Source organism: Cibotium barometz, chromosome 24 (assembly GCF_041138505.1).
Source record: "Cibotium barometz isolate CiBa-2024 chromosome 24, ASM4113850v1, whole genome shotgun sequence".
Taxonomy (NCBI): Eukaryota; Viridiplantae; Streptophyta; class Polypodiopsida; order Cyatheales; family Cibotiaceae; genus Cibotium; species Cibotium barometz.
The window spans coordinates 23,818,129-23,829,988 of NC_141069.1; the positions used below are offsets into that span (position 1 = coordinate 23,818,129).

General features: G+C 40.6%; 1 protein-coding gene across 1 annotated transcript; it reads left to right on the forward strand.

Moving 5' to 3' along the window:
- Positions 1-7,479: 7,479 nt before the first annotated feature.
- LOC147625053 (trans-cinnamate 4-monooxygenase-like) lies at positions 7,480-10,274 on the forward strand. The gene is made up of 3 exons (XM_086818318.1): positions 7,480-8,472; positions 8,709-8,842; positions 9,431-10,274. The coding sequence occupies exons 1-3, from the start codon at positions 7,658-7,660 to the stop codon at positions 10,021-10,023; spliced, it is 1,542 nt and encodes a 513-aa protein (XP_086674444.1). The 5' UTR covers positions 7,480-7,657; the 3' UTR covers positions 10,024-10,274.
- The last annotated feature ends 1,586 nt before the right edge of the window (positions 10,275-11,860 follow it).

Consider the following 11,860-nt stretch of genomic DNA (forward strand, 5'->3'; position numbering starts at 1 on the left):
CATCATTGGGAATGCATTTGCAAGGCTGTCATTGGGAATGCATAGTTTGCAACAAGTATAATACATTATTCCATCATCTAGGCTGTACCCTTGAACTCGGTTTAACTCCTATGGAGTTTTGCTTTCCTGTATAAGTAGGGTAGCAATAGGGCCAAAGAATCTATCCTGCATGATCTTCTCGCTTCAATAATCAAAGGATTTGACACTACTTGCAAGCAAGGAGGCTTTTCTACTGAGGGCATCTGCTACCACATTTTCTTTGCATGGGCGGTACTTGATTTCAAAATCAAATTCCTGCAGGGTTTTCATCCACCTTCTTTGGCGCATGTTGAGATCCTTCTAAGTGAAGATCCACTTTGAGCTCTGATGATCTGTCACATCAAAGTGAATCTTTGACCTAGTAGGTAATGTCTCCACAATTTCATGGCATATACTACTGAAAGTAGTTCCAGGTCATGGATAGCATAATTTCTCTCATGCGTTCTGAGTTTTCGGGATTCATAGGCCATTGTATGACCTTCCTGCATGAGTGCACCTCCCAGGGCAAAACCACTGGCAACCACTGGCATCAGTTTACTACCTCAAAGGGTAGAGAGAAATCTGGCAGCTTTAGAACGGGATTGGTTACCAAGGTGGTCTTCAGCTTATCAAAAGCACTCTGGTACCTGGCAGACCATTGAAACAGAATATTCTTCTTGAGAAGATTAGTCAAGGGGGAAGCTATGAGAGCATACTTTGGTATAAGAGTTCTATACCAACCAGTCAATCCCAAGAATCCGTTGACTTCTTTCACCGACTTTGGTTCAGGCCAATCTATGACTGCTTGGATGGAATCTGGAGAAATTCCATCTTTGGATACCAAAAAGCCCAAGTATTCAACATGGTCGGCAGAGAAAGTGCATTTGCTCTTTTTTGCAAAGAGTTGGTGCTTCCTTAGAATCTCAAGAACTTTTCTGACATGAGCTTCATGGTCAGCTGTATTCTTTGAGTAAATCAGAATATCATCAAAGAAAAAAAGAACAAAATCATCCAAGTATTCTTTGAGAATGTCCTGCATTAATCGATTGAATGTAGGTGGGGCATTAGTCGATTGAATGTAGGTGGGACATTTGTCAATCCAAATGGCATGACAGTGAATTCATAATGCCCATACCGAGTATTGATGGCTATCTTCGAGATATCTTGCTCATTAATCCTGATCTAATAATACCTTGATTTGAGATCTATCTTTGTGAAGATCTGGGCTCCACTAAGCCTGTCCACAAAAGCTCATCAATTCTGGGGATAGGATTCTTATTCTTAACAGCTGAATGCCACCTCTGTTGTCCACACAGAGTCTTAGCGTTTCATCTTTCTTTTTCTGAAAGAGAACTGGCACACCCCAAGGTGAAACACTGGGTCTTACAAACCCTTGTTCTAACAGCTGTCTAAGATGTTCCTTAAGTTCGACGGCTTCAGGAACTGGCATTTTATATGTGCGCATTTATATGTGCTGCGCAGGACTATTGGCTAAGCTCCGGGGGTCAATTATATCACATGATCTACTTCTTGAATTGAAGGCATCCCTGATAATTCTATTGGGAATAAATCATCATAATCACTTAACCATTCAGGTTCTTTAGCTTTAAACTATGAGTCTACTGGATTCAGGTTCTTTAGCTTTTAACTTTGAGTCTACTGGATTCATTTTGACAACATAAATGAGCTACTTCTTTCTAAGTCCTTGTAGTAACTTAGAAGCCTTTACTAACTGACTTGGGGATCCTGAAATTCCGGTTCCTTGAAGTTTATTTCCGTGGAGGTTACGAAAGGAAATGGTTCCATTATGACAGTGAATGTCAACTTGATTTTTATGGATCCAATCCATTCTAAGGATCCCATGTTTGGAATCTTTTAAAGTAAGAGGGTGCAAGCTTTGCGGGACCTTAACAACAAAGGCTTTGGCAAAGTCTTTTGCCATTCTTACTGCTTCGGCCATTGAGACGATAGGTTTGGCATTCTTTACTAAGGTGTCCAATGGCTCATTCATTCCTCGAATGAATCTGGCCATTAGCTGCTCTTCAGCAGGAATATTTGAGGAGAAGGGCAAAAGCTTGATGGTACTCTTCATTATAGTGATTATTATATTGACATTCTTCTCCTCATTATGGTGATTATTTCTTTTATTGTGTGGAAAGATTCATTTTGTGTTAGAAAACTTACAAAAATACTCAAAAGTATTTAGTAATACTAAATAGAATAAAGTACATCAGTAGTAGCATTGTAGAATTTAACAAAATTAGTAGTGAAGGTAGTAATGCAACCTAAAGGCTACATTATCAAAATAAAGACACTTCAAAAAGTGTATGAATATTAGCATAAATTTACGGATGGATAAATTTTATATTAATAAATTTATAAAAGATAAAAAAGTTCATTGAGTATAATATCTAAAACATATAAGTATAAATAATATGTGGTAGATATAGATAAAACATAGTAACTAATTGTATTTAATTAGTTATAGAAATTGACATATATAAAAAATTATATAGGTTGATAGTTATTTCAATTTAAGAAATATAAAACTAATATATAGTAAATAATCAAGTGAAGTAACTATAAAGGTTTGACATAAAAAAGTGCACGAAAAATTGCAAAACATATAACTATAAGGTTTGACATAAAAAATGCATGAAAATTCACAAAACATATAAGGTAGATTAACATATGATAAGAATATAAAAGATCAAAAGAGACAAATTGTAAGCTTTACAATATCTTTCGTTTTTTGAAAAGCACAAGATGGAGGTGATCAATGTTGGAGCTTAAAACAAAGTGCAGGGGGTCCACCACAATGGGACAATAGTCTTCATTTACACAACACCAAATACATGTTATGAGAATTGATGAATAAATAATCTAATGAATGCTCGAACATGTTAAGTTTACTTACAAATCCCAAGAGGTCTGCCTCATCATCTTTTAAACTCTCTGACCCCCTGCTCTTGGGTCTGACTATGCGAAGGGGTCACTTGCTCTTTGCCTTGGGCATGGGATTGCCGCTTAGCTTCATGCTTATCATCCTTGGAATGGATGTCCTCTCATCTAAATCATCCCCTTTCCACTCTGGCTAAATTTTTTTTAAGATGATGGAGGAATGGATTTCTTCTCGGGTGTTAATTCTTGCTCAGTGGGGGCAGGCTTCTTGCCCTTTCTGGCCACTGCATTCAACCAACATTAGACCTTTAAATTCTCAAAAAACATGCTTCATACTTCATACAAATTAAATTCTATACACAAGGGAACGTACTCTGAAATTGCTCTGCCTCCTCTGGAGGAAACTTACCCTCTGGGTAGCTTAGCCACCATGGGCAAAGTATCCATGTGTCCTTGCCCCAAAGAGAGGGCGAGCATTTAGGGGTTGAGATAGAGAGAGAGGAGGCGATTGTTTAGGGCTCTTTTGTGAGCCCTCAATGTTGAGGGCTCTTTTGTGAGCCCTCAATGTTGACTATGAATTGTACGTGGTAGCCATGCATGGTGTGGCCATATAGCACGTAGCCACGCCATGCATGGCATGTGCCGTGCGGCATGCATGCCACCGACCACTCGTCGTAGGCTGGTGGCATGAAGGCGGCCTATGGCATGGCCTGCATGCCACAAGCCGCGCTGGAGGAGGGCCCAAGCGCCACTTCCTACCAAGCGTCCCCTCCACCTCCTCCCAAGTGCCCCCTCCTCCCAAGCGTCCCCTCTCCTCTCGCCCTCTCCAAGCGCCCCCTCTTCTATCACTGTGCAAGTAATTTAGGATGAATTTCTCTTGATTCTCCACCATTAGCATGTGAACGCCCACTTCCTATCACCCTCTCCAAGCACCCCCTCTCCTGGCAATGATAGGTATGTTCGAGCTCAGAATATCAAGTGCAATTGCTTACTGGAGGACATACAGAGTCATCAATGATGAGAATGAGTAATTAATTAGGAATACGGCCCAATCAATGGTTGCATGTCATAGCTCAGCCTATAATGAGTGTGTTTTCTAAGTATTGAGGTTTGTAATAATGATGGCATTACTTCATAATGCCAACTTCTTTGATGTAGTAATAATGCTAGCACTACTTCATAATGCCAACTTCTTTAATGTAGTAATAATGTTGGCACTACTTTATAATGCCAACTTGTTTGATGTAGTAGTAATGTTGACACTACTTCGTAGTACCAACTTCTTTAATGTATTTGTCCAATTTTTTATAGCTTAATGATGGTTATGTTTTTTGATGTTCATCTCGTAAACTATGATGAAGGAGAGAGAGGAGAGAGATGTACGGATGCTTATTTATGGAAAATATATATATATGATATATATTTATATTTTTAGATTTTTTAAAATTTAAAAAATATAATTAAATTATAATGGGTCGAATTAAAAACAGTCAACTTTTTTAAGGCTGTTAATCACCATTCAGTACTTGTGTACTCCCTACCTATTGTGCCATTCTTTTTTGTTTGTATACTTCATTTTTGCTCCTCTTTCCAATGAGTTATACAATCACATTTCCATCTTCTAAGAAAGAACTGAGTTTCAACAATAAGGGACGGGTTGTGGATGAGTGTAAATTTCTTACATGAGCAAGTAGCTCTCCACTGATTTTATGGATTGCAGCCATAGTAAGTATTGGGACCCAAGAGTTGCACATCCCTCTGGAGGAAACCTCTAGTCATGAGGGAGAGGAGTTCTACATACTTGATTACTTTCTATCAGCCAATTACTTGGCAATATTTGATTCTTCATTGAACTCAAACACGCAACCAATAGCCATCTTAGACAACCTGCTGCCTAGAGGTCTTCCAACTCAGAAGAATGTGATAGATTTATGCAGCTCCTTTTAAGATAACAACAAAACCGATACATCAGTGTTGCAAGAGAACATGGTAAGAGAATTTTAGAATTCCTTTTTAACATGAATAAGGGAAACACATTAACAAAGATTTTGTTAAATGTCAAAGAGGTTATCAAAGCCGTGGAGATTCCTAGACAATATAATGGTGATATTGCATTTGATTTCCCACTGACCATGGGAATACGCTCAAGAATGGACTCCATGGAGCATGAGTATGATCCCCACTGGTGGTCAAAGCCGCAAACCTCTAACATTGCCTTCTTTGGAGTATGTCAGCCATCGCCTAGGTAGTTTGAAGTGTGTTAATGAAGTTTTCCCATGTTCAAAGAACCACAGGGTGTCAAATACATCACATTTTATTGGAAACATGCTAAAGGCACCAACCATTGGAGAGGAGTACAACAATGCATTTGAAAAGATCCTTTGCCATTACTGCTCAGTTCCAACGATGTGCATTGCTACATGCAAGTGTTACATCTATTATGTGATGCCCTCCAACGAGACGATGAGCAGATTAATGATACACATCGGCACCCATCAACATAATGTACGTGCAGGCACATCAAAGGTACTAACTAATAGATAAGGCAAATGGTGTCCAGGGGTGTATCACAATGTTGGGGCAAGGAAGGTACCAATGTGTGTGGCAAAATAAATCATAATGGCAACACTACTGCTGCAAGAAGGTGGCTCCTCACATTTCATTAGGGAACAAGAGTTCATCAACATTGCAGAGGAGATGGGACCACTAGTGGAAGACAACTGGTAGGCTAATCTAGTTAGGAAATTAGGTTTGTGTAAAAGAACTCCACACTATTCGAATCCTATTTTGAGGAGTCACACCATCTTTATGTAAGATAATTATACTCACTAGAGTGAAACAACATGAACTCCATACTATTAGAATCTTGTTTTGAGGAGTGCCAGCTTTACACATGTAAAGAACAAGTTGAAAAATGTATATAAAGACTTCACTTCCTGGTTTTTATTATTAAATGGGTTCTTGGACTTCAACTTTAGCTTTGACACTTGTTACGAGTTGTTTTGCATGGGGATGGAAAATAAATAACTTCATGGCTAGAAACTGGGTAGAAACTCAAGGTGACATGTTGGATAATTGCCTTTGGCATGGTGGCATATGGGCATTGTGATGAATATTCTTATATATGTTTCAAATGATTCAACTTAACAAATTGCTAGTTTGGCGATCAATTGATGTTGGTTCTAACTTTTCTTTGATAATTAAGCTGAGGCATTTAGGCATAGTGCTAGAAAATAAGGGATCATAGAGTATTTTTATCGATTGAAATTAAATAAATTTGTCTAGCAATTCTCATAGCCCTCATTCTATGGAACGCGTTTTCGTACATTCAAGTTATTCAACATTCATATATACACGTAACAAAAGATCGGTTACTTTAATGAATAGTCTTAGTTTGAAACAAGTTTTATATCGATCAACACTAGGGTGAATATTGAGCTGGCATATGTTAAAGAAACTTCTTTGCATTTTCATTGGATTTGTTTAAGGGGTTGATTCTATATAGGTAGCATGTAAGTGTATGTTAAAGAAGAATTAGTTGAATGGTCATGGTTGCTTATGGGTGTGACATCCTCCTCCATGTATTTCCTTGAAGCATCAAATCCTTCACTTGAACTACAAGGACATATACTTGTAAAGTTGTAGGGCCATTGTGTTTGCACGACTACATCACAATGAGGTATGAGTAGAAAGAAGGCTTTGGAAGTTTGGAGAGGTGACAAAGAGAGAGAGGGAGGGAAGGCTTTAGAAGTTTGGAGGGGTGAGAAAAAGAGGGAGGGAGGGTGATCAGTCAAGAATGGGTTAGGTGCATGCCTATGTTACCTCATTAGAATGTTAACCATGTATCTAAGGACATAGTAAAGATTAAGCCATTTTTTGAAAAAGAGGGAGGGAGGGTGATCGGTCAAGAATGGGTTAGGTGCATGCCTAGGTTACCTCATTAGAATGTTGACCATGTATCTAAGGGCATAGTAAAGATTAAGCCATTCTTGTGAAAGGCAACTTTTTCCAAATTTGGTGGTTAGGTGCAAGCCTAGAATTTGAAGGTAAAGGTGGTTGTATAGTCGTTGTAACCTTAAAAAGAGGGGAATTATTTTAACGAGGAAGGGGAGAAAAAGGTGCACTCCTAACAAAAGACAGGGCTTTGAGAGAATAATAATATTATTAGTATACTCCTAATAAGAGCTTTGCGAGAATAATAGTATACTCTATCTAATGAGAGAAGAAAGGGCCTTGAGAAAGTAATCTTTGTATTAGTAGGCTATCCATCCACATATAAGTATATATTTTTTGGAAAAATATATATATATATTTTTCAAAAAAAAAAGAAAAGCAATCAATCTTTGGAGAAAATAGTACTTTTTTTAGGTAACTGTGGTGCAGGACACGTGCGAGAGGCAAGTTTAGTGTGAAGCGAAGACCTCAAGGAGGCAAGAAACAACTAGCCCTAGGAATTAAAGTGTGCCCGGACGCCATAGTGAATATATATAATATATATTCTATCTCATTCACAGTGAATATATATATATATATATATATATATGGGAACTCGTGGAATGAAGGGCCACTGCAGCACGCATCTTGCCACCTTCCCCCACTCAAAGCTTGTGTGCAAGCCCACGTAGAAGAGCCAAGAGCACCCCTCTCATAACTTCATACATTTCATTTCTCGACCCGCGCTTCTGCATAGCCTTTTGGGTTGGTGGTCTCCTGTCACCCTTCGCCATTTGGTTAAGCTATGGCTATGGCGCTCGCTGGTGTCTTCTCTCTGCTCCCTTCTTCTCTTGAATCCATTCTACTTACCCTATTGGGAGTCGTTTTGATCTCTCTCGCCATCTTTCATCTCACCCGCCCCAAGCTCAAGCTCCCTCCTGGCCCCCTTGCTGTTCCCATATTTGGCAATTGGCTGCAAGTAGGGGATGATCTCAACCATAGAAACCTCTCCGACCTTGCGAAGAAGTATGGGGACATTTTCCTCTTGAAAATGGGGCAGAGAAACCTTGTGGTGGTGTCCTCTCCGGACCTTGCAAAGGAGGTTCTCCACACGCAAGGGGTAGAGTTTGGCTCCCGCACTCGCAATGTCGTCTTTGACATCTTCACAGGGGAAGGCCAGGACATGGTGTTCACTGTGTATGGCGATCATTGGAGAAAGATGAGAAGGATCATGACTGTCCCCTTCTTCACTAACAAAGTTGTCCAGCAATCTAGAATCTACTGGGAAGATGAAATTAACCGCGCCATTGCTGACCTTAAAGCACGCCCTGAGGCCTCCTCCACCGGTGTTGTTATCAGAAGAAGATTGCAATTGCTTATGTATAACAACATGTACCGAATCATGTTCAACACACGGTTTGAGTCAGAGAATGACCCCATCTTCAACCACCTCAAGAAGCTCAATGGGGAGAGGAGTAGGCTTGCTCAGAGCTTTGAGTACAATTATGGTGATTTCATCCCCATTTTGAGGCCTTTGCTTAAGGGTTATCTTGGATTGTGCAAACAGGTGAAGGAAGAGCGTCTTCAGCTCTTCAAAAAGTACTTCATAGATGAGCGGAAGTAAGCAGTTGATGCCATTAATTTGTTAATTTGGGTTTGGTGGTTGGTTTTGATTAGGGGATCTAATACCTTATGAGGGGTCCTAATTGCGTGCCAATCTTGCAGGAAATTGATAGTTGAGCGGTAGCAAGCAGTTAATGCCATGAATTTGTGTTTGGTGGTTGTCTAATTTGTAGAATTTTGATTAGGGGCGCTTATACCTCATGACGGGTCGTAATTGCGTGTTAATCTTGCAGGAAATTGACGAGCTTGAAGCCCATTTTGAACTCTGAGGAGAAGTGCGCCATCGATCACATTCTGGATGCGCTGAATAATGGGGAAATCAACGAAGACAACGTGCTGTACATAGTGGAGAATATTAACGTGGCAGGTAATCTAAATGACAATGCTAAACGATAAGTTAGAGGTTAAGACACTTGGCGGCGTCATAATTGGTAAAGATTTGTGGCGTATGCGTAAGGTTGTATGTCCTCATTGAGATGTGGCACGTGTAGATTGCTTTGCATGATATGTGAGGTTAGGACAGCAGCTGGAGGTGTCCTAATTGATAAGGTAAGGCGGTGTGTCCTATCTGGTGCGGTTTTGTGTCCTAATTGCTAAGGGTCCCAAGGGTTGGATCCTAAGTGGCCTAATGAATCAGGTGGTGTGTCCTAATTGGAAAGGTTTTGTGTACGTCGGCAGCTTAGATTGCTTTGCATGACAAATGTTAAGCTTACATGTCCTAATTGGCATGTTTTAATCTCTGGAAGATTGGTGGTATTCAATTTGACACAACGTTTATGTCTCTATGGATACTAATTAATTAATACCAAGCAAATATTTTGGTCCGATATTGAGAAGGCTTTTGCTTTTGGGTCCTAAGTTCTATTGACAAAGCTTTTGTGTCTTAAATTCTTATATACACAAGGTGGATCCGTTGTGGAGTAAATACGACGTAAGTTTTCTTGTGATTGTGCAGCTATTGAGACGACTCTGTGGTCCATTGAATGGGGGATCGCGGAGCTAGTGAACAACCAAGACATACAGCAGAAGCTGAGGGAGGAGATGGACACGGTGCTCGGCAAGGGCGTAGCATTGACAGAGCCAGACACGCCCAAGCTGCCCTACTTACACGCAGTGGTGAAGGAGACGATGAGGCTTCACATGGCAATACCGTTGCTGGTGCCGCACATGAACCTGAAGCAGGCGAAGCTGGGAGGCTACGACATACCAGCGGAGAGCAAAATCCTGGTGAATGCATGGTATCTGGCAAACAACCCAGCCATGTGGGAGGAGCCGGAGGTCTTCAAACCGGAGAGGTTCTTGGGGCCTGAGAAGATCGACGCCTCCGGCAATGATTTCCGGTTCTTGCCTTTCGGTGTGGGCCGCAGAAGCTGTCCTGGCATCATACTCGCCATCCCCATCCTCTCTCTCGTCCTTGGCCGCCTCGTCCAATCATTCCAGCTCCTCCCCCCTCCCGGCCAATCAAAAGTCGACACCTCCGAGAAGGGTGGCCAGTTCAGCCTCCACATCGCCAACCACTCCGTTGTCGTTTGCAAGCCCCTCCTCTAAAGCAGCCTCCTCGCCACCCTACACTCAAAAACATGCAATCATATCTGTGGTGTTGCTCTCTCTGTGCACACTCTATATGGCTCTACCCTCCTTGAAGCCTCTACATATTAATGTAGGATTTCGAGATGATCTTGGGGTTGTATAGCTCCCCGTGTAGGTCGTTTCTATATTTTGAGGCAGTTTTTGCCTGTATCTCTAGTTTTCCTACTCGCATTGTACTCAACTAAATAAATTTATTCGCTTCTCTCTTCTTGCAGAGCCTCAAATCGAGCTGAGGCCACGTCGTAAATGCATGTAAATTTGATTGTATAAAGTATGTGCTTCTGTTCGTGAGATTCTTTCTCCCTACAAACACGAAAAGAAACTGGCGGTTCAAACACATGCTCGAGAATCGAGAGACGGGTCACGGGAGTCACGGGAGAAAATATAAGTGTACGAAAAGTTTATCAGGTGGAGGTTCAAACACATGCTCGAGAGTCGAGAGACGGGTCACGGGAGTCACGGGAGTGATAATTTCTCAGCTCTCAACATAAAGAGAGTTCAAAATATCAGTGTACGAAAAGTTTATGTTCGTATTTTTCCATCCACAATGCTCCTTAATTATTGAGCTCTAATATATCCATATGGTAATATAGCCCTTATGCAAATGCATAGAACCTTCTTGCATTTGTCCATTCAATGCCTAAGTTTCTCTCGAAATAGGGAGCTCTATATGCATAAGGGAAGAGCTCTAATTATTGAGCGCTAATATATCCATATGACAATATAGCCCTTATGCAAATGCATAGAACCTTCTTGCATTTGTCCATTCAATGCCTAAGTTTCTCTCGAAATAGGGAGCTCTATATGCATAAGGGAAGAGCTCTAATGCAAGTGCACAGAGTTCTCATGCATTTGGTAGAACCGTCTATACAAATGCGTAAGGGATCTACCGTATTTGTAAAGTTCAAAAAGAGTGCCTATGCATATAAGGTAAGAGCCCTTGCTGCAAATGTATAAAGAGATCTCACGCATATGGTAGAGATCTCATGCAAATGGTAGAGCTCTTTGTACAAATCCATTCGGGCTCTACCTTACCCATAGAACTCAAAGGGGACTTTGCACACAATCTAAGTCCTTATATAAATGCATAGAACGCTCGTGCATTTGGTAGAGCCCTTTCTATGCAAATGCCTAAGGTTTTTATCTTATGCATAGGGGTCAGAAAGACCTCTACGCAGAAGGTAAGAGTACGTAATGCATAGAGAGCTCTCATGCCTTTAGTGGAGCCCTCTATGTAGATGCATAAAGGGTTTACCTTATGTCTACGCATAAGGTAAGAGTACGTAATGCATAGAGAGCTTTCATGCCTTTAGTGGAGCCCTCTATGTAGATGCATAAAGGGTTTACCTTATGTCTACGCATAAGGTAAGAGTACGTAATGCATAGAGAGCTTTCATGCATTTGGTAGAGCCCTTTCTATGCAAATGCATAAGGTTTTTATCTTATGCATAGGGGTCAAAAAGACCTCTACGCATAAGGTAAGAGTACGTAATGCATAGAGAGCTTTCATGCCTTTAGTGGAGCCCTCTATGTAGATGCATAAAGGGTTTACCTTATGTCCACCTTATACAGAGAGTTCAAAGAGAGTTTTATACTTAAGGTAAAAGGGTTGAAATTGTATAGAGCTCTCATGGATTAGGTAGAGCTCTCTATGCATTTGCATAAATATCTCTTATATGCATGGATCATGCATGCAAGAGATCTCTCTATACTCTATTTATGCCCAACTAGAAGAATAGAGCATTACACTCTATGTAAAAAGTAAAAAGTAGACAACTCATATCAAAGACCTTTA

Excerpts from the sequence above, each read along its gene's own strand:
- LOC147625053 (XM_086818318.1), top strand. The coding sequence starts at position 7,658 with ATGGCTATGGCGCTCGCTGGTGTCTTCTCTCTGCTCCCTTCTTCTCTT. Across the intron at positions 8,473-8,708 it reads TACTTCATAGATGAGCGGAA|GAAATTGACGAGCTTGAAGC; the intron begins GTAAGCAGTTGA and ends TTAATCTTGCAG. Across the intron at positions 8,843-9,430 it reads GGAGAATATTAACGTGGCAG|CTATTGAGACGACTCTGTGG; the intron begins GTAATCTAAATG and ends GTGATTGTGCAG.